This window comes from Adelges cooleyi, unplaced genomic scaffold (assembly GCF_023614345.1).
Source record: "Adelges cooleyi isolate 19-005CV unplaced genomic scaffold, UGA_ACOO_1.1 ACOO_flye_CR_arks_rails_tigmint_CR_PRNA_23, whole genome shotgun sequence".
NCBI lineage: Eukaryota > Metazoa > Arthropoda > Insecta > Hemiptera > Adelgidae > Adelges > Adelges cooleyi.
Genome location: NW_026095893.1, coordinates 15,887,304 through 15,910,434, shown reverse-complemented (window position 1 = coordinate 15,910,434; position 23,131 = coordinate 15,887,304). Strand labels below are relative to the sequence as shown.

The 23,131-nt window shown below is 30.3% G+C and overlaps 1 protein-coding gene across 5 annotated transcripts; it reads right to left on the bottom strand.

The window, feature by feature from the left end:
- Positions 1 to 25: 25 nt before the first annotated feature.
- On the bottom strand, positions 26 to 22,072 carry LOC126835358 (voltage-dependent calcium channel subunit alpha-2/delta-3). Of its 5 annotated transcripts, XM_050567879.1 has the most exons (29): positions 21,762 to 22,072; positions 21,501 to 21,582; positions 19,118 to 19,225; positions 17,566 to 17,776; positions 17,352 to 17,483; positions 16,933 to 17,192; positions 16,279 to 16,392; positions 15,434 to 15,638; positions 14,937 to 15,073; positions 14,737 to 14,877; positions 14,580 to 14,672; positions 13,740 to 13,796; positions 12,119 to 12,199; positions 11,962 to 12,036; positions 11,304 to 11,408; positions 8,407 to 8,478; positions 7,619 to 7,760; positions 7,478 to 7,532; positions 7,141 to 7,283; positions 6,595 to 6,642; positions 5,705 to 5,798; positions 4,230 to 4,262; positions 3,930 to 4,147; positions 3,141 to 3,289; positions 2,810 to 3,073; positions 1,923 to 2,037; positions 1,476 to 1,671; positions 399 to 603; positions 26 to 229 (listed from the first exon to the last, which is right to left on the bottom strand). In XM_050567879.1, the coding sequence occupies exons 1-29, from the start codon at positions 21,857 to 21,859 to the stop codon at positions 134 to 136; spliced, it is 3,729 nt and encodes a 1,242-aa protein (XP_050423836.1). In that variant the 5' UTR covers positions 21,860 to 22,072; the 3' UTR covers positions 26 to 133. The 5 variants fall into 5 exon arrangements, with proteins under 5 accessions (XP_050423836.1, XP_050423837.1, XP_050423838.1 ...); XM_050567880.1 differs by lacking the exon at positions 4,230 to 4,262; XM_050567881.1 differs by lacking the exon at positions 6,595 to 6,642.
- Between the last annotated feature and the right edge of the window lie 1,059 nt (positions 22,073 to 23,131).

Below are 23,131 nucleotides of genomic sequence, written 5' to 3'. Positions count from 1 at the left end.
AACAAAGTTTAAATTTTATATAGTCATAGCCGACAAACTTGATATCGGATCAGATAACTCTGTTGATATTAAAGTTATCTAATGTAAAAACAAAGATAGAGATTTTGATTTTAATTTAAGACTAAAAAAGGAATTATAAAAAATTGATTGTAAAAATTAGAATGATTAACATTGATGTGGGCGCAATTAAATTACCCGTACCGCACATTTTGTCGTAAATCTCGTGCTCCTATAAAAAAAAAACAATTTAAATATTAATATGAGAATAATTAAATTAATTATCAGCCTCAATTCAACTTATTAACTAAAATACTGTAATCAAAATTAATATCGAAGTCTTCTACATGCTATTGTAGGATACTGTACGAGAAGTAGTGTTGTTGGGTAGATAAACTCACTTGGTGATGTGATCGAATGCAGTTCATTTTGGGCCTACACCGTGGTAGACTGTAGATGGCTTTTTGGCAACTTAACGAAATGTTTGAATAAGGAACTTCTTGAGGTATGGTATCAAAGTTGGCTGGCTGCATATTCCCCAGACATACAGCATTCACCACCAACAGTATTAGGTTTGTGTTCATTATTTTTCGAACTTCGTAAGGTCTAGATTTACAAGTAATAAGATAAAATAATTGTACAATTAATATTTCCTAGAATAATATTTTTTTTTATTACGAAAAAGACTGATGTCACATTTGGAAATTAACATACTCGATTGTATAATTGTTAGACATTTTAATTAGGATCATTTTTTAAATTCTTTACCATCATGCAGGTTAAATTTTTTCGGGTGTTACTTATATTTGGAATTGGGCATTATTTAAATAACTTTTTATTTAAATTATCACATTTATATAAAAAAATTACCTAAATGCAATATTATTCGAATAATGTTATTTTGAATTTATTGGAATAAAAATTAAAGAACATTTTTTTTTTTTTAAATATTATCCTTATTATCATACGAATGATGCCCAAGTCCGTTTATAACGTTTGGTAACTCCAAATTATTTGAACTTTGTTTTTTGTATAACAAGTCTCTACGAATAACGTTATTTAAAAATGATCTAATACACAATATTGTCATTTTACTTCAATCAATACACGTTGTTCGATTTGTGTGAATTAACTCAATGTTGCCCAACTCGATAAGTTTTGGTTGGCCATTCTTTAGTCTACAGTTTAATTTGCTTTATTTTTGGAATATCTATACCTAGCCATATACGATTTTTATCTTGTTGACAAAATATCTAAGCTCACGCGTTCAAAATATGAATCGCTTAATGTAAAATACTATATTCGAAAATTGTTTGGCTTTAGTCCCCTTTTTACCTTTCTGTAACAACTTTATGAGTTATTATTATATTGGCAGAAATCTGAAATATCCTTTCAATGTCTTTATTTTTTTTTTAATTCAAGGGTTTATGTTATGTGAATTGCATAGATAATTATTATTTATGTATAACGTTGGTCACCTGTCACACATGGAATTGCGTTCCACTCGTTCGGGTATCTTTGAGGTAAGCGTGTACAAATTGACAACGCGATCGCACGTTTTTGGTCGTGTCCGATTGATCATAACGTACTTAAGCGCTTTTTCTCCTTCGATTTTGAAACTATTCAAAGTCTCCGAACTGTAGTTGCTCTCTTCGTCTTCCTGGTAGTCTGGTACTGTAATTATTTTTGACAATAAGGCGAATTAACGTCGCGTTGGTTGTACTTGGCTTTCTTTCGGTTTTACAAATTATTTGCAACATCAATTTGTAAAACCTAAAGAAAATCGTAGATATTCATAAAAAAAATCATCAAGTATGTATACCAACAATTTTTATTTATACTATAAGCTTAATGTTGCGTGTTATACTTGTGACTTCTAGTATTCTCGTTTTTTAAATTTCGTAGAATATTAATAGTAAACTCACTGTGTTCAAATATGGCCTGCGCCTGAGACAACATCCATTGATAATTCGTGTGAGCTGCTATCCACAGTACGCGTCCGATCAGCCATCCGATCATTTGTCGCAAGTGATGTATCGGCTGAAAATAGTTGAACGAGGTATATTCTATTTTGTAAACATTATTTTAGTCCAAAACATATTATTTCTGTTATTTAAGTACCGTATTACTTGTACTTATTCATAAGAATAAAATTTATTTTATAGATTGTTGTTAAGGTATTCTAACAAAAGGCTAATATTGTACTAAATTATCTTAAATCTGACAAATTTCGTAATTGCAATCTACGAACAACGAACAACTAGTTAGCAGAGTTGGACATAATTAAATTAAAAGAATAATAGATTAATGTTTTATTAGGTATTTATCACGTGTGACGATGAGCGCCACCACAACCTACATTATTTTTCAACCAAAACGGCGTTATGTATATGCAATTTACTTACGTTACTACAAAAAAAGTAAACTTCACATAAAAATAAAAATAAATTGAAATCCGTCCAATAGAATTTTTGTCAAAATCCATTCTCCTTTAACAAATAGCCTTTTTCGTTCCTCTTAAGAATTATGTTTAAATCTAGAACAGGTTTTTTGGGAGGGTACAAACTGGTAAAAAGTGTCATAGTATTTATAACCGAAAAAGCTTTATAGTGATTCCCAACCTATGGGATATGTAATATTCATTAAGTAATTGGCGAAGCTTTTAGATTAATTGATGTGACAGTTAGCCATCCGCTATAAACATAAGAATATCTAGTTATCTTTATGGAACAGTTGATACTGAATGTTAGAAAAAAGGTAAGAAACATTTTTTTTTCGTGTATATTTATCTTGTAACGCTTAATATACTTACGGTGTATAGGAACGATGAACTGCTGGCGTCGCCTTCGTTTTCCCGATTAAAGCATACCCCTTGGTAGTCGTAAATGCGGATTTCTTTGTAAATCTTTTCAGCCACCATCATGTTCATTACGACTCCGTTGATTTTACCAAAAAACAAACCAGTCTCTTTTACATGTTCCGACGCCAATACGTATCCGTTATTGTCCAATATGAAACAGTCTTGTTCTTCGGACAGACACGTGTTTTTTGGCGTACACCCGTTCTCCGAAAAACACTATAGAAAATCGTAAAGACGACTAAATATTATTAAGACCACCAGAAAACAAAAAAGTCGTTTTTACCTGACTCGTTATGTTGGTGAATAATTCTTGGAGCGCCGAATGCCTGAACTGGTATCCCACTACGGCGGCGGCGGCTTTCTTGTTCTTGTATTCCTTGCTCGCGACGAACACTGCTTGGCTGGCTGTAACCAGCGTAGATTTGTGGTCTTCTAACAATTAAAAAACAGGACTTGAATTAATAAATGCGCGGCAAACAGTATCACGAGGAAATATTACCTAAACAGAACCATGGCTTAGAAAAAAAACATGGGACACTCTATAGTCTATACATGTGTACAAATAAAAAAAGTCCTTACTATATTGCTAATTTACAACTTACTACGCGTGTTACGCCACCGTACCTCTTAGTACAATTTGGATGTATTGTGGAATGTGAAGAAAGCCAACATAGTGGGGATTGGAATATAGTGTTATGGGGGAGGTTACAGGTAAACTCGTAAATGAGAGTGATAAAATAACTTTAAAAACACCGATGCAAATCTAATACTGGTAAAAGTTATTAATAAAACGATAACAGCCACTATATAGTATGCTATAATATGCAAAAAAATATGTATTTATTAGCTAAATCTTGTAATTTGGGTCTAACCCGATAAACAATAAAGGACATATTTACTACAATGAATTCAAATTGTTTTATGTTTTATAAATCAATTAGTTTTACGTTCAATCCAATTTTTAGATTTAAATAAGATACATTTTTTTTTAATTTCTAATAAATATTTGTCTATTTTTGGATCAAGACACACTACTATGAGAATTGTCTTTTCTGTACAGCTGAAGACATACCGATTTCGAAAGGCACGGAATACACATAGCTCTCGTCGTACACCGAATTGTACTCGACCGCTCGCCTGTACCACACTTCTTCGATGGAGTGTACGTTTTCTTGGATGAACTTTGGCTGTGGCGATTTCGGTTTCTGCTCGTAGCCCATCCACCTTGTGAGTCCGCTATGAGTGGCCACGAAAGCCAGCGTGACGCCGAATCTTTTTTCGAATTCGTTTCTAATAATCATAAAAAAAAAAAATTATATATAAGTTTGTATTTTTGACAAAACGGACGGACCGTAATCGGCGTGTACATTACCTTGGCAAAAGACTCATCAAGACGGCCGCCGGACTTTAAAAAAAAGAAACCAAAACAAAGTGTGTGCACCGTGCGTTATTTATGTGTGTGAGCAAAGACAACAAAAGTAGTGTGATTGTATATTATAGAGTGTGTGAAAAAATTACATTATTATGACAATAAGTAATTGAAGCGTGATATCGTGTTATTGTGCTAAAAGCCGAAAAATTCAATAACATACATTCAGAGTTGGGCAAAGTTTCATTAAACAACGATTAACAACAAATCGAATACGTAACTTATGAATTGAAAAGAAAAGATAACATTTCATTCAAATAGTTTCAATTAATATTTTTCGAATAAAAAGTTTCAAGTACAAAGTTATGCGGATAAAATAGTTAATGTGTAATTAAAGAATCACATATTTCTTTTAAGTGATTTTAATATGAATAATTTAAAACGTTAAAATTAAAAAATTATTAATAATATTGGAATAAATCATAAGTAAAATGATTCGAAAAATCATATAATTAGTTTATTCGACAAATGGTTATTCGAATAATCTATTTTTTACAATCGAATAATGTCCAACTCTGCGTACATATTCCCAAATGTGATTCGGTTTGACATGGACACTATGTCTAATAATAATATGGGTAATGGGATATAAGGTAAATTATTAGTTAATAGGTCTTAATTTCTCTGACGTCATAATAAAGCGGCTATATTACCTATTTTTTAACATTTACAATTTATTCACATTTATTACTTTTAGTGTATATTAAAGTATAAACTATAACCGGCCTACTAGTGGCAAGGTAGGCAGGAAATGCTTGTTTGACATGCTTTCATCTTGTATTCTAGATGTTGCCACTTTTAACAAATTTAGGAATTACTTGTGACCTATTGTTACGACGTAAGAGATGGATTAGACTCATTGGAGCGGAGCGTTTGTGCTATAAAGATCTTTAAAGTGCGATTAATTCCATTTAAAGTGTAAAAGTCAAACGTGCTTCAATTTTCGTAATTATGGTATTGGTGTAATGGTGTTTAACCGTACTGGTGCAGAAAAATGGGTTTATATTTTAATTAAAAAATCGTACATTTTTTATTTTTGTGGAAAGAACATATTAGGTACCTATAGATCATAAATATGTCTTGTGGCATTATCCAATTGATTGTCTCTTAGCAGCCGATTCGCTTATTAATATTCTCTTATCAGTTATCGAGGAATTATCGTTTTCTCCTTATCACCATCCCAACCCTTTCCCTTCAATGTGTTTCAGTATCCCGTAGAATGAAGACAGCCTCATGAAATTATTGATGAAGCTAATTTTGGAATGACCCCCGCCATAAGACATATTTATGTCAAAATACTTTTTAATAAATCAAGTGCAATAAACTGTAAAATGTAGTTATTATTTAAATTGTGCAAAGTGAATAATTAAAAAATATTAACAAGCTGTAGTTGAAAAAAAAATGTGAATTTATCTTACTTTTTCTTTTTCTCTGTATCATTTTTGGACTCTGTAAATATGCCTTTAGTCATGTCAGCGTCGTATATCAAACTTAACATAAGATCTTTGTTGCCTGAAAAACGATATTAATATATTGTACATTATGAACGAAAATATTTATCAATTAAGTAAAAGCCACATGCTTTTAGCCAGTCAAATCACGAAGCCAGTAAAATCACAATAGTCGGTCATTATTATCAACTGCCGAGTGCATAACAATCAATGTATGCAGTTTGTAAGTCTAAACACTTATCACAATACCGATCCATATTAATTAAATCAAATAAACAGTTACACGTCAAAAGCAAAACACAACGATATCTGCGGAATTCAAAGGAAAATAAATCAATGGGTAAAATAATAGATATTAAAATCAGAACTAAATACTTATTTATAATGGCAATTTCTCATAACATTTTTTGAATTGCCGTGTTAAATCCATGCAAAGCAAGACCAATAACATGATTATTGTTTACCCAAATAATATACACTATATGGTACCCATTTTAATGTACACAATAATAAATAATATTATAGTCGTCTTAGAAGTTAGCAAAACAAAATTTAAAACTATATACTCAATTGATTTTCTTATGATAATTAACACGAACGAAAATTCAGGAATATATTTCACATATTTTTTTATAATTAAAAAAAAAAAACATTTCTGTTCAAGATTGAGCTTAATAAAAAAAAACATGACTTCTATACTTCATAGCTGTTGGATTAAAAACAGTCAAGCTAAAACTTGAAATTAAACGGAATAAAATTGAAAAAACATAAAACAAATAATGATTAAAAACGACTTTATATAAAACTATACACAAGTACAATCAATCATTCCATCATGCAAAGTCGACTAAACTCACAATAACATTTGCACTCGTGTTTTTCTTCGGGCTTTTTCGTCCCATTTGCTGCGAAAATAAAATAATTACTAAACCCATTTCTATGTAAATTTTTAGTGAATAAAAAAAAATTGTTGTGATATTTTTTTAAGTATTTGTGTACCTTTATTCGATGCTATATTTATTATAGTTATATAACTAACACGAGCGTTATACAATTTTTTTATTTATTTTATTAGGTACATTTTCAAGGAGAGCTAATACTAACTTATTTTATTTTAAATTGTACCGGTAGTAGAAAGTGAACATAACAGTATTGAATGAATAATACTTCAAATAGCGTTAAAATGACAAATAGAATTATGCCAGAATTGTATTAAATTAATACTGTCATAAAGAACAAATCTACGGCGTTACTGTCACTAGTTAAAGTACAACATTTCGTAATTTCCTTATAGTTAATATAGGTATTAATAAGGAAATTAGTGTTTCTCGGGTTTTAAACGAATTGTATAGAAACGGGTTTTAATTGTAAATGCCATCAATTCATCAATTATCTATGCTTACAGTAGTAGGATTCGCTATAGAACCTTGGCGGCGGCCATTTGTTCCAAATATTGCTTCTCGCACTAATGCGCGATAGAAAATGTCTGAGCTCCTCTTCCTTGCTGAGCTTATTATCTCGGTCGTACTCGTACCGGCAGTAAAGCCTGAAAATCAATTTTTCAAAAATTAAAAAATTGTTCAAGCACGTACATTTGCCTTAATCGAGTGCAGAGTTTTTTCTAAACTCATAATTCGCATGACATTTATTTCATGCTCAACATTTTGCTTACTAAAATTTGATCGACACAGAACACTATTCAAGCAAAACTATAATGTAATTTAAAAACTTAGCATGTACCAGTCTGGATGAATCCTCCAATCGTCGTCCTTGAAATAATCTGCAAGCGACAATCCTAAAATTGTGTATAAAAAAAAATTGTATATTATATAAATACATAAAAGCCGTATAATTTTTGTTATAGCTGATTTTGTTACATACTTGTGGCATTTAAGTTTTGATATCTTTCAGGTATTTTGACTCTGTGACCAAAATGTTTCTCTTGTAAAGCCACAACAACCGTAAACGGCGTACCTTCTACAACCGAGTAATAATAATGTCTGCTCGCGGTCGTAGCTCTTCTCTACATATACCAAAAAAAAAAAAAATTTTTTAAATATAATCGGTGGTATCATTTAAAGTTCTAACCACATTCGATAGTAATATTAATATAAATATTTTTTAGTGCAATGTTATTTTCATGTTACTCTCCTGTACATTTGTTACAAACAGCAATATTATCTAGATAAAGCGAAAAATAAAACATAACGTTTTATATTTTAATTATTTATTATTTGTTTGAATTTCGAAATAATAATAATAGATACAAGTTTTCAAACAACTAAGGAAAAAAGTATTTAAAATAAACAATAAAATTTAAAATAATTGTGACCGTCCGTGGGAAAAAGGACCTTAAATGGTTAATTTTCATAATCGGGGCTTTTGCATTTTGTTATAGTCGATAAGCTGCTGATTACAATGATGTCTCGATCATAATGATACCTCGATCAGTTCAAAAGTTATGACGTTTTTAAGTTGGAACTCCTAATAAGTTAATTCGTTAGTAAAAAGTTAGTTTTCCGATGGACGGCCACAATTAAAGATCTATTTATTTATAATTAATGTATAAAAAATACAATAAAGAATAAACTTGATATTTACTAAGACAAGTAACAACCGATTATTTTATTATAAAAAATGTTTTTTTTAAGTATAAGTTGTACACTCACAATATTGTCGTAGTGGTATTTTACTGAAAGTTCTTGGTCGCCGGTCGTTTGGTTGATGATGTAATCACGGAGCTGCGGAAAACACAAACGCAAACTAATTAATTATTTATTTTGGAAGTGTGACAATTATAGTGCGATTCATTATGGCCGTCCAAACAATTAGTTTCCTTTACGTTAAAATACTATAATTCATTGGTCATGCTCGTGATGGTCTGTTAAAGGTCATTGGGATCGTCAGAAAAATACTTCCATTCTCCGAAAACAATATAAATCGGAGCCCCTCAGTATCGAGCATCAATAGTGCACCAACCGTTTGTGTTTTTTAAGTATAATAAATTATAGCAGTATAAATACTTAGTTATTTTAGTGATTAATACGAATTTTGTTAGAAGAAAAATGATTGGTAAATTTGTAAGTACATTTTTAATTGTATAGTAATTATAACTTAAATGTTATATTCCATTTTGTTATTTAAAAGATATATTTTTCAAAGGAATTATTAAATTATTTAAAATAATATTACACCATTTACAATGCTGGATGATAATTATTGTTTACTATAGGTTTATTCTAAAGGTTGTTATAACTGCGATAGACTGTATAAAAACAAAAGTCTTGCACAGTAGGGCTTGGCCATAGTGGGAACGGAGTATAGTAAGGTTGGTATAGCCACAGAACTATAGGAATTATTATAACTGCGATTGATGAAATAATCAATAGAAAATTTAGTAAAAAAAAAAAAGTACATCATTGCACCTTCTCAGCTACGCATCGAAACTAAAAACTTATTGTAATATTGTAAATATATAAGTATATTATACAGAATTAAGAAAACTTCTGTGGTTTTTTTTGTAGTTACAACTATATATTTAAAATCAGTCATTCAATTTTTACTAAAATCAATTGACTTAATAAACAATGTAAAATTTAAATTTCACGGAATTCACGGAAAAATCAATACTAAACACCCCACAATAATCTACAAATTATTACTTGTATATTAAAGTTCAATCTTAATATTAGAGTGAATTTCGCTAAAGTATTTTAACCAGATTAAGAATTAACAATTGACATAAAAAAAAAGTTTAGACTTCCTCAAAGTTTTATGTTTACATTTTTAATGGATTTGCCGTAGTTCTAACTTAACCTACGCATTTTTGACTCCACTGTTTCGATTGGTCAGACCATTTTTAAACATTATTTTTGTAGCTAATCCGTTGGGCCGTTGTCGCCGCCTGCAGTATGTCTTTATTGAACAGCCACCGAGGAGCTGTCGAAGCTGCAAGTACCGCCAAAAAGTCAAGTGACGCCGAGACAATTGTCGTGGACGCCATAATCGTCCCTCAAAATCAAACTTCGGAACAAAAACAAAACAGCGATGCTTCTAAGCAGCAAGTAGGTAAAAACGAAAAACACGGTCACTCAACAGAAACCAACTGGAAACCGCAAGTACGACAAGTGGGCATGACAGCGTCGGCGATAGTTTCTTCTGCGGAAGATATGAAAGCTGAACAATCCTTTGCTCACCCAGGCTCGATGTACACTTATCCATTCCCAATGTTGAACACTTATTACCCCAGATACTACCCATACGGATACGGTGCTTACCCAGGTCACGCATTCGGCAGTTACGGAATCGGCGGTTACGGAATCGGCGGTTACGGAATCGGCGGTTACGGATTCGGCGGTCACGGATTTGGCGGTTACTATGGTAACTTCTTTGGTTAATATAGTCATATAACTATGTTTAAGTACTTAATGATAAAAGGATACAATTAAGTTACGACAACGACAAAAGGCAAATATTAAATACCATTTATACCTCATACACCTCATACTTCGTTTTTATTCTTTATATCACCACATTAAGTCACAAGCAATACAAAATTATTGGTTCATTGAACGTTTACACCTATAACGTTATACATGTAATTTTAACGAACAAATAACACTATTTTGAACTTAACCTTAAAAAAGTACTAAAAGTACTAAAAAAGTACGTCTTGTTCTTTGAATTTTTACCTACAGATCGTTTTGTATTTATTTGTTCATAAAACTTATTAATTTACCTATTGTGCTAAAATATTTTTTATACGGCTTACTATATTTTTGGGGGACTATTTGTATTTAAGTTAAAACATTTTTTATATTTGTTTGTATAGTTCGTAGCACATCTTTGATCGCGTAAGTTACACATAATCTTAGGCGGCAAAGAAAGTGTGTGCAAACGGGCTAACCTATCAGATTTAATGCTTACTATTTAGTAATGTTTTATATGTTACTATTGCTAAAATAACAAATAAGGTTTAAAAAATGTTTGATATGAAATTAACTGTACTCATGGTCGGACATTATTAGATTGAAAAATAATTTATTTGAACAATCCCTTAAGGGAAAAAAAGCGCCAAATTTTAAGAAAAAACGACTAAAAGTTCAATCAAACTTTCGCTATAACTCAGAGAAAAACAACTATTAAGGTTTTATAACTAGAAAAACTTAATATTTTTTTTTACATTACAATAAGTCGGAATTCTTAAAATGGTTACTAGATAAATTCAAATATTGCCTATCGTTTGCCAATTAATAAATAGCGCTCTCCGTTCCCCTTAATAGTATTATTCAAATAAAAATGTATCCACAGAATATGTCCATAACCTACGAATTAACTTAAAATTCAACTATAAAAAAAATTGTTATTCGAATAACATATCGAATGGACATTTGACCGAATAAATGTTTATTTGGTGGTTGTTAAATAATGGAATAAAATATTATGTTTTTATTTCAATTAATACGTTAACTTGATATTGATAATTGATGTATTTTATAATACATTTAATTGGTTTTGGTACACAAATACATATTGGTATAATAATATTTAAACAATAAGTACTCACTGTCAGTAAATCTTGGTGAAATGTTCTTGGCTCCAAGTCGGATTCGACCAGTTCTACTTCGGTCATGTCTATACTATTGTAATTTGGTTTCAAAATGCTCCCAAACTGACAAACAAGAAAAATAAATTTATAAATACATAGATTGTGAATAATTTCCATAATTTACGTAAAAAAAAGAAACATTTCATGTACATAATAAACGGTGTAAACAATAATCATAATCTTTTTTAAATGTTTTTGTCGACAAAAGCTTTAGGACAGGTTAATACCCGTGTAATGACTACAGTGAGTATAGTTTGTCGTCGAAGCTGGATAACGGATTTAATACACGGTTCACTAGCTTAATTTGGTACTTCCGGTATTGTGTAGCAGCTTTATTAGACCACAATCTACACATCAAATAGTGTACAACTCTATACTACGAAGCGAGGTCCCATTCGCTAGTAGTATAAACATATTTTTATTACTTCGAATATTATTGTTAGCATAACACTATTATAATGATACAATATTATGTCACAAACGTTAGAAGCATTATGATAGGTAAGTATAACGAAATTATGCGAAAAACAGCCAACATCTGTTTATAATATAGCTATCTCTTGATTAAGCTCATCGTGTATAGTTCTTATTGTAATACTATTGGGATAGAACTTACCACTGGCCTGAGGTCTGGATGAGTGACTATGAAACCGTTGTTAGTAACGATAAACGCGTAGTTGTTGACACCAAGCTAAAGAAAATAAACAAATATTAATTGTTAATATTCAATAGTGTTAAATAATCTTAATAAATTATAGTATTATGGTACTTACTATATGCGGCGTCGTTGCTTCTCTCAAGTCCGGCTCCGGGACGTCGGTTCCCACGACACCAAGTAGATGGGCAACTTTGGTCTGTAATAGTTACATACGTTTAATTTTTTTTTTTCAATATATCAATGTTACACCAACACTTGTTTTGAAGAATAAAATATTTAATTTTCAAAAGACAAAAAAATTGACTATTTCACAAAGAAACAATACAACATATACCTACACACCATTTACTTATTATAAATATATGTTTAAACAATTAATACATTAATACAACTAATTTAGTAAAATATCACTACTCTATTTGGATTTAATATAAAATTGTACATTAACGTTTAGTCCAGTGTTGGGCAAATTGTAATCAGTAATGTAACGAATAATGATATAATTACAAAATTAACTTGATAGCTTTCGGATATATCTATGTTTGTTCACGTTCTGACGTTTCGAACCCATTGCAGTGCTCATCTTCAGAACGATAGTAACCGTACCTCTGTCGCTACTGAGCGCTAGTTTTCGACCGGTATTCATGTGTCCGTAGTTGCAACTGTTTTCTCGACCAAGCGGTGTTGTAATGTGTTATGTGATTTTCTTTGCTTACTTTTTTCCTCTGTTAATGGCTATAGTGATCTTTGAAATAATAAATAGTATAGAAATGAAAGATCAAAATGCCAAAAAATGGCAAAAAACACAACAGCCATAAACAGCAAAAATGAATAAACGAAGAAAACTAAATGATATCACTGCGATATCACTTGGTGGAGAAAACACAATTGCAACTACGGACATTCTAATACTGATAGAAACCCAGCGAAGGGATCAGTATAGTCGTGATAGAGGAATGGTGATTATCGCTCTGAAGACGGATTTTGCACATGAACAAAAACATGGATACATCCGAAAATTATTATTAAGTTAATATTTTAACATATTCTCATAATTACAATAGTAATTTAATCGTAATCATGGTTACATTTATAATTATTCAAGTTTGTTATAATTTTTTTTGTCATCGATTATGTAATTTATTCACAAAGCAATCCATTACGCCCAACAAGGATAGTTACTATGTATGTCTATTGAAAATAAGTAGGTACAAATAACACTTTAGATTCGCTACGCGCTAATTTTAGACTAAAATAAAAAAGTCTTTTGACACCGATATATTTGGTATCGTAATAATAATAATAATAATAATAAGTACCTATGCTAAATAATAATACAGCCAATCGACCGTCAATTATTAATTATTTATCACTATAAGTAGCGCTATATTATATATCTAGCTAATTGATTCTCTAACTAGGGTACCACCTATATAAACATACACCGTTAAACGAATCATATACTCGTAAATCGCCATCGCAGTATAACAATTCAATCATCTAAGGATATTAATATGTAATATATATGTCATTATTATTAATATATTACTAATTAACTAGGAGTCTAGGTGTGTAAAACTAAAAAAGTAAATAATTACGTTTAGGTAAATTAATAATATAATATCTAATACAACGGATATACCCCTTGCCTATGACGCGGAAACTATTTAATATAATATATTGCTAAGGTTGTAAAAAAAAAATGATTACAGATTACCTAGACAAATGTTAAATACCTCTCGTGTTTCCCAAACCCAGATGTTATCATTTACTAGCCTTCTTACAGTGATATTCTGTTGGGAAATAATGATTAAACAATTTTTAATATTACAGTTTAAACATGTTGTATTTTTTAGTATGAACAAATAATACAATAAGTACCTATAAAGCGAAAATATTCACGGGTTAGTTAAATATACAAAATATATTTATAGTCCTGACGATGGTTACATTTTAAGCATATATAATATACATCCAAATTAAACCGTTTAGTCATATTTATTAAGTCGAGACATAACAAGCAATATTGCCTTGTGATTGAACTTTTATGTGTTTAGTAAATTATGTTTACTGTTTAGCACATGCCATTGATTTTTTAATTTTAATTGAAAGTTGTCAGCAATACAACGTAACAGGTTATTGGTATTTTTATATAACAATAATAACGAATAGCAGTGTATGTCGGATAATTATTTTTTAATTTGAAGTAATGACTTGACTTGATGCTTGAAATAATAAACTTTAAATATCCAAGAAAAAAATGCATTCTTGTTTACAGTTTATTCGTATTTCGTACAGTCTACAGAAATTTGATATTTTCAGAATACGATTTTGTTATTTATAAATAAGATTTATTTATTAAATAAATAGTGCTTAAATATCTATTATGTTTTTTTTATTCATACAGATACTCTTATAAAGCTCTATTAGTGCATTGTGTAAAATTGACTTATATAAGGGTCTGTACTTGGTACACAATCCATAATATTAGTATTAGATCTTAAGTTTGAAAAAAAAAAGAACTATTAGTAGACAAAACCAAGAAGGTCACGTGAATTTTTGAAATGTAAACTTACGGTTTTCGTTATTTTGTCGTAAGCCGGTATCGCAAGTGATGTAATCAAATTATGACTCTTTTGCCTGTTTATGTTCATGTTTTGATTTTGCTCCTGAATAGATAAATTTGATAAATAACATTTTTTAAAAACACTTTAAAATCAATTAAAAATCTACTTTTTTCAATCGAACACGCTCCCGTTTTTCTCGGTTTGATGGATAGAAGAATTTATCTTTCGTCCTCTTGTAACTTAAAGTGTCATCTCTCTGTTGATGACATTCTTCTCGCTCCCACAGGTAGTCCGTCATCTTTGGATCCTAAAAACAAAAATGTATGGCTGTATGCAAATTTGTATGGTACTTTGTCGTTGTATTACCGTCACGTCGGCGTACAGTGGCGTCCAAATGATCGGATGATAGTTCTGTAACAGTACCAGAGGTCTGGCCATAACAGGCAGATAGTGCACCACTTGTTCTCGCACTTCTTCTACCGTACTTAAATGGACGAAATATCCTATAATATACATTAAAGGAAATTTAAACGCAACATAGTCATTCATAGTTATCTAATTAACAAATTATGGAAAAACCATTACGTTAAATCAAATTATATTTTCAGAATGTCGTATTAAATTCTATCTTTACAAACACAAGATACGACAACATTTAAATCTGTCTTCAGTTTTTTCAATACTCAAAATATAGACAAACAATAATGGCCATGAATTTTCCTACAATATTTAAAAAATATATTAAAAGACTATTTTTGGTCATCATTGTTTGCCTATTACAAAAACTGGTAATAGAAATACTTGCATTCCTTTTTTGAGCCATAAAAACATAATATTTTATAATAATTTTCATTTATTTTTACCATGATTCGCACACGCCATCCATTTCACATCTCTGATTTCGGGAACCTCGCGACCAATCAGGTACGTGAACACCCTAACCGGCATTCCCTTTGTACCTTCTCGCCAATTGAACGACTTGAACAGCGAATAAAAATTTTCTGGTACGCCGTCGGTGACCAGCATTATTGCTTGATTACACATAGCGCCCATGTTTCTTTCGCGATACTGGAACACAAAAATTTGTAAGTAAAAATAATTAAAAAATACTCCCAGGAGCAATTCCAATATTAAGCTTTGAATAGTGAAATTTAATAGTTTCATAACTCAGAGATTGAATTTTGAAGAGCAGAAAGTTATCCAATTTAAGAACCTGTTCTTGTTTCAATTAAAAAAAACTATCACATATGCTTTTTTAAATTTTTAAACACCTATATTTTGGAAACATTAAAGACATCAATGATCTTATTACATCATTTGTTAGTAGTTGATACTTGCATCAAGCATAAAGAATATTTTGATATTTTATTTCACTATCACACACATTATAATTAGTCATCGATACAATATTAGAAAATAGTAAATTTAACATATGTTAAAAATATTAGAAACTATTTTTTTGTTTATAATTAATGCGACAAATTGTTTAAATGATACATTTAAAAAAAATAAAAGTATCATATTGAATTCAAAATCAAGTGCTAATGTGTCGTACTCGGATTAACTTATTTTATTGTATAGCTATTATACAAAATATAAGGAGATCAAGTTCAGATTCAATTGTTTTTATCAAGATTGTTTAGAGCTATAAAACCTTTTTCGATGTGAAACTGTAAGGTATTTTTTTTTCCTTTAGATAGGTGCATACTTTTTCTAGTGTTTGAAATGCTACTGTCAGCGCTATACTGAAATCCGATATGTTGTTTGGTTCAGCAATATTCTCGACACCCGTTTTAAGTTCCCTTATATTTGCGAGGGTCGCCTGTAAAACAAAAACGTTATTATTAATATTCATCAATAATTAACAATAAAGTAATATGGAATTATAGGGTATCATATGGTATAATTACAATAGTAATGTAATTATGGTTTATGATTACAAATTACTGTAACGATTACTCTTACTGTTGTTGTTTTAAAATACCTGACTATTAAATAAAGTATTAAGCGTTTTAACTTATTTACAACTCGATGATTAATTATTAACCGTTAACGGTTATAAATGTAATCATGAAGTTATTGATAAGTTTTATAAAGGAAATTAAATTATTATTACTTAAATTTTTGTAATCAATTATGTGATTTAATAATAAAGTAATAAAATAATCAACAACTCTCAACAGTCGTATATGTAAGGGATTAATTATTTAAATGATATTAATAGGAACTAAAAACTTAAGTAGTTACTATACCACGTCATAGTATTGAGTGCGTTCATTTTAGCTGCATTGCTAGCACTATAATTTCTACATGATTTAACTACTAAGACATACTTTAATGGTACTTTTGTAAAACGACTTACTTGCACAAGCATGTCTTTATAACAAGGAACTACTTCTTCGGTGACATTACTGAACACGAGCACGTTAACGTAGTCGTTAACGGATAACGTATCAAGTAGTGTATTGATGACGTGTCTGGCGATTATTTTACTTTGACCCATCATAGATCCAGAGTTGTCAACCAGGATGAGTATGTCTTTGGGACAAGCTGCCGCTTCTACGTACCAAGGTCTCATTCGACAGTCGTACAAGTCCACAGGAGTTTGATTCCATTTCATAGCTGCAACAGAAAAAAACAATTTTGTTTAATAATATTTCCAAATAAAATAACTCGAGTAAATCATTATTTACCAAATAACTAATAAATAATTTTATTTTTTCAATCCAATAATATTTTACCTAACTTTGTCTATTAGTGTATTACAAATTACCAACGTACCTGGATACTGTCGCATGAATCCTGTTGTGCTGCCAAAATATTGCCATGACATCCTTGGATCATTTCTGTAGTTGAAATCGAATATGTCGTCCAAATTTTCTGACCATTTTATTGCTTTTATTACTTCTGATGCTATTTTTTAAAAATATACGTTAAGTGGTTATGGATAAAAATCAATTTAAAATAAAACGCTAAGTGAAACAGACGAACTTACCCCTGTCATAAACATAAGTTGGCACGTGTACAGAGCTGTAAGACAAATTCACAGAGTTGTCGTAAAAATGAGAACTTTGTTTCAGTTCCAAAGGTATAGACGAATTAGGCGCTTCGGGGTCGGGCTTAGCACTTCGGTATTTATACTCTTCACCAGGAGCTGGTTGGTTGTGAGCCGTATATGCAGCTCCTTCGACCGCTTCCAGTATTCTCTGTACATGTTATTGTCATTTAACACAAAACGTATTAAATTATTATATATATTTTTTTTTAAATTGAAATTTTGCATAAACACAATTTCACTTTACAATTATATGAAAATTTAAAACAAACAAAAATTGGTTGCAACATAAAAGTACAGTAATACAATAATACTTAAAAAATAAACATACCTAGGAACAATAAGGGAACTATAATATAGCCAAACAAAATAAGTAGAAATGTGTAGCAATTTTAATTAAAAAGCCAGCCTTAGTGATGAATGACACAACGAGTAGGATAGGAGGTTCGGATTTAGAATTAAGGATACAACAAAGAGTTAAAGAAATATTTAAGGATCTTAGAGAATTTGTTAAATTATCACGTTTAGAGGACAAGGAGGAACAGTCAAAAAGGATATGAGGAAGATCGCAAGTACTTTTCTCCGTGTGAAGTGTACATAAAGGGTAGTTGTTTAGATCCAGTTTATATGTGCGAGGTGGTAATAGGGAATGACCGTAAACGATAAATGCGTAAACGATTAAAACGTACGATCACAGACCCGGGTAAGTAAAAATGTTTTAACCAAATTTTATTTGGGATATTGGAGACAATAAATTTAAATAAGTATGCAGGTAAACTACTCCGATAGGCGGACCAAAGATCGCAAATATGACATCGTAGAATTAAAGTAAAATCAGACGAAGGAATAAAGGTAATAAAAGGAGATATTAAATTTGAAGAAAATTTGGCCAGCCTCATTACCGTGAATCCCAGCATGCCCAGGAACCCAAAGAAATTATATTTTCTTTATTTACCTTTCACTGTTTAGTTTACCAAATTAAAAAAAATATCTTTTCATAAGTAACTTAAAGAGTTTTTATCGTATTTTTTATATCCTTTTACAATTATTTTTTTCATAAGCTGATTCAACCATCATGTTTACTCCAAAACTTTTTTTAAACTCAAACTCCAAGTACTGTTTTATATTTACTCATTTTGAATCATATATTTCCGATTCCTTCCTCCATTAGTCTTAATTTAACTTTTAGCATTTCTTCTCTCAACTACTAAACTACACCAATATCAAATATGTACTGTGTAGTATGTAAGTTTATTCGTTACTAAGAATAACAAGTATAAGCGTATAACACTGAGCAAATATAGGTATAGAATTGAATTAAAACAATTATTTAGAATAAGATCATACACTAAAATTATAATAATTGTCCTTAATTAAATGTCCACTTTATTTAGTGTGTATACTAAATAAATATTATTTATGATACTTGTGGCTTTTTACTTCTAAAATAATTATAATTAAAAACAAAACGCGAAAAAATGTTAATACACACCTTCAGTGCTTGTTGTTTTTTATCCATCATTGATTTGATTACACTAGAAATATTTGCTGCTAATATCTGCCCATTTTTTATTTCTGTTCTTGCTTCCTTATTGTATTTCTAACAATAAGATAAAAATTATTAAACGAGTCATTTACATATAATACAAAATTATAAGTTTAATAATTTGACACAAATAATGCAAACACAACAGGATTCCCACGTATAATCTTAATTACTAAAATTTAAAAAAAAAAACTAAAATATACAGCCCTGATGTATTGAAGTTGAATCACTGCTTGGTTAGTTTAGTTAAATATGCGGTGATCCAACTATTAAAACATCCCAGTTTGGTCATACCCTTTATATATTCACCAACTAAAAAAAAAACCCTTTGTTTTGAAGTTTTATAATGGGCAATAGTAAATTATATAATGAAAGTTAAAAATACAAATCGGGGTTTTTTTAATTGATTGAAAGTTTAGTTTTGAACTTTTAACAAAATTGCCTATATTAATTATAAGTAACAATGGTTTATTGAGAAATATTTTAATAATTGTTTAAAAGTATAATATGATGTAGACATTGAAGATAAAAAATTGCTAAAGATGGGTTTCAATAGGTAGTTTAGAAACAACGATTTAAAAAAATCACTAGTAAAATTATTTCAGATAATTTATTTCAATGTAGTCTAGATAATTTCCCCACCATTCATAAATAATTAATTATATTATCTCGATTCCTACATCCATAGCTTCAAGAAGTCATTATTTTTTTACCCTTTGTCGACTGAAAAAACAATTAAGAAGAAAACAGTTCCACCATGCAATGGATAAAAAAAAAGAGTGAATGGTCTGCTTGACGAATATTCATCGGAACAATACAGTGACAGTAGAATAAACTAGTGACGAAACAAAGTGATTTTAACATTTTAACTATACTGTAATTTATATGTTGCATTTTGAGAATATTAATGTACGGAGGGGAACTTTGAAACATCCTCGTAAAATTAATCCTACTGAATAACTGAATAACAATATATAATAAGTTTCAGCGCATATACTAGGTAGGTAACATGTAGGTTTTACTATGTGTAAATTGTTATTATAAAATTTATGGTCAAATTTATGTCACAAGAATAAATAAAATTAATTAATTAATGTAAAATATGTATTTTTTTAAATATTATAAATGTTATTTTAGAGGAAATGTAATTATGTTAAGTATATATATATATATATATATATGGCACGGTTGACTATTAAAAATATTACACAATTACAATACTGTAGTTTTAGCGAAATTGATTATTTTATGATTAATTTACATTAAAAAAATGAAATAATAATGCTTTAGTATTTTTTTTTAAATTAATCAGTCACCATATGATTTTATAAGTAACTATTAATCATCGAGCTGTGAATAAGTTACACTGCTTACTACTTGAAATAAAACTAATTATTTAAAAATAGATCGATATTTCAAAACAATAGTAGTATAAGAGTAATCGTTAGTTAAAAATGAAATTATTTGTAATCATAAATGTAAACATGATTATGATTTAAATTATTACTGTAATCATACCATATTACTTTGTTAATTTATGATTACATTAGTCAAACATTATAATTTCTGATTCAAATTATTACTCTTAATCATTGATCATTTCACAATTTACCCAAAATTGTTACACTGACACTATAAATACATTGTAGATATTAATTAAATAATTAATTATTAACTATGTAAATTTTACATATTTGCTTTGCTGTGGATCTGGGGAGGTACTAAGATGTATTTTTTAATTTTTTTTTATGCCTTGATCCTCGACAACTTTTTAACCATCAGACCGATCGTTATCTTTATGTAACAAGTTAACCTGTAGATAAGAAATCGCACCAAAATGTACTATATGAAAAAGTAAGGAAATATCAAAAAGCCTTTTGCTCATTAAGATGTGGAAACTGTAATTGTTCCATATTAATCTTTGAAATCTAGTTTTAAGAATTAGGGTCTGAAAATCAGACAGCAAGTAACTCTATATCTCTTTTTTTTTCCAAAATCTTTTTTAAAAACTCTTTTTTTGTGTACTATTAAGTATACACTATGTACTATAATTTAAGCTCTAAATTAAGATTTTGTGAAAATTCACTTTTACTTCTTAATAAATTGGTGGCTTAAATTTCAACTAAAAATGTACCTACTTCAACATACCAATGCATCAAGCAAGTATTGAAAAATCTAAATCAGTTTTCTTAATTACTGTGGGACTACACGTTGGCAGTACGGTTAAATTTAGAATTAATAATTGTTTTTGTCCCAAAACATGCCGGTGTAAAGGCGTCTGAAGTTTCACGTTATCAGACTTGGCGTGTCAATGTGCGCGCATACTTACGGCTTGCAATGATTTTCTATTGGTAATATACTCTCCGCAGTTCCAAAGTTCGAAGTACAGTTTTTCGGCCCAGGTCTGCAACCTGAATATAATATAGAAGATAATTTAGTTGTTAACGCCAAGCGATAATTATTGTTTGTCGTGCTGATAAGAGAAAATTATACAACGGTAATGTCGATTCGGTTGTGCGGTTACTATTATGTGTACGGCTTGGGCACGAATGACAATAACGTTTAGGTACCAATGTATTGTAATACTTACAGGGCGGTTTTGACCGGTTCGTGTTCGTGAGAAACGCACTCGGGAATCGTACAAGCGTACAGGGACAACGCGGCCAGCACGGCAAACTTGGCGCTCATGTCGACGATTGAAACTAATATCGAAGTTAGAGGACTAAACGATAGAATAAAATTGAAAAAAGATAGAGTGCGGGGTGGAGTACGTACGCTGCTGTGGCAAATGGCACATAGCGAGTAGTAACGTCGACGAGTACAAAAAAAAAAAAGATAATAATATGGGTTTGTGATGGTTGAAGTCGGTCGTACACGCGCGTAGGGAGAGGACCGATCGATACGAGGTCCCTGCGGTGACTGTCGGCTAAAGCGGCGGCGGCCGGGCGCATGGGTATAAAGCTCCCTGGTGCCGGCAGTGGTCGTCGAGCGCTAAAATATTGTCATGACTGACGGATCACATGGTCATCGGTATGTCCGTGGCGAGTGGTCGTAAGTCTCGTCACCCATATCATAGTAATAATATATTATGTATCGTGTCTCAAGAGGATGCCAAACGGTGGACCGGAATTGTACAGTCGACGACACGTCAAGTCAAGACTAGAAAATTATAATGTAAAATAATAGGTATTTAGACTCTGTCGTTAGTGCTGAAGATGACCACATTGTTGTCAAAATCAGGGTTCCGTTAACCGTTATTTATTTGTTCAGTTCATAATTATGTTCATGAACGTAAACTAGAAATAACGTTATAGTTTTTTTACCTCGAGAACGTTATAACGAAAAACGTTGTAATTTGTTTTACCGCGGAAATGTTAAAACGAAATTTGCTAAGTTAGGTTAGTTTAGCAAAAATAGTGATAAAGAATAGTGTACTAAAAATGTTGACTGGTCGATAACCAGTTTTGGATCATTATTTTTGCTTACCTAACCTAACTTAGAAAAATTTGTTTTAACATACCCGGGGAATTACAAATTATAACGTTATTCGTTATAATGTTCTCGGACCAAAAAAATGTAAAACGTTATTCATTATAACGTTCACCAAACATATACTAATATTATGTTATGTTCTGGGAACTTTATTTTGGTGAACGAAATAATTGAGTTTATAACGTTATATTTCGTTACGTTACGGAACCCTGGCCGAAATATGTACGCATACCTACGTGTATTATTTTATGGTTAAGGGTTTTAAATATAAATCTATTCTAACTACAATTATTAACAAAATTAAAATAGTCTTAAGCCATTTATACTTGCACACAACGTACCTAATACTATGTTAAATTTACATACATTTTGTTACCTCATTCATGGTTGCTGTTATAACTTATAACCTAATCTATCATTGTAAATAGCTAACACAGTAAAAGCGGTTAAGGTTCATTTCGTATTCTA

What these genes read in the sequence shown, in the direction of transcription:
- LOC126835358 (XM_050567879.1), bottom strand. Translation starts at nt 21,859, where the DNA reads ATGAGCGCCAAGTTTGCCGTGCTGGCCGCGTTGTCCCTGTACGCTTGT. An exon ending in ACGACAAAATAACGAAAACC is followed by an intron (nt 13,797 to 14,579) that starts GTAAGTTTACAT and finishes ATTTCCCAACAG; the next exon opens with AATATCACTGTAAGAAGGCT. An exon ending in GGGTTTGGGAAACACGAGAG is followed by an intron (nt 12,200 to 13,739) that starts GTATTTAACATT and finishes TAACTATTACAG; the next exon opens with ACCAAAGTTGCCCATCTACT.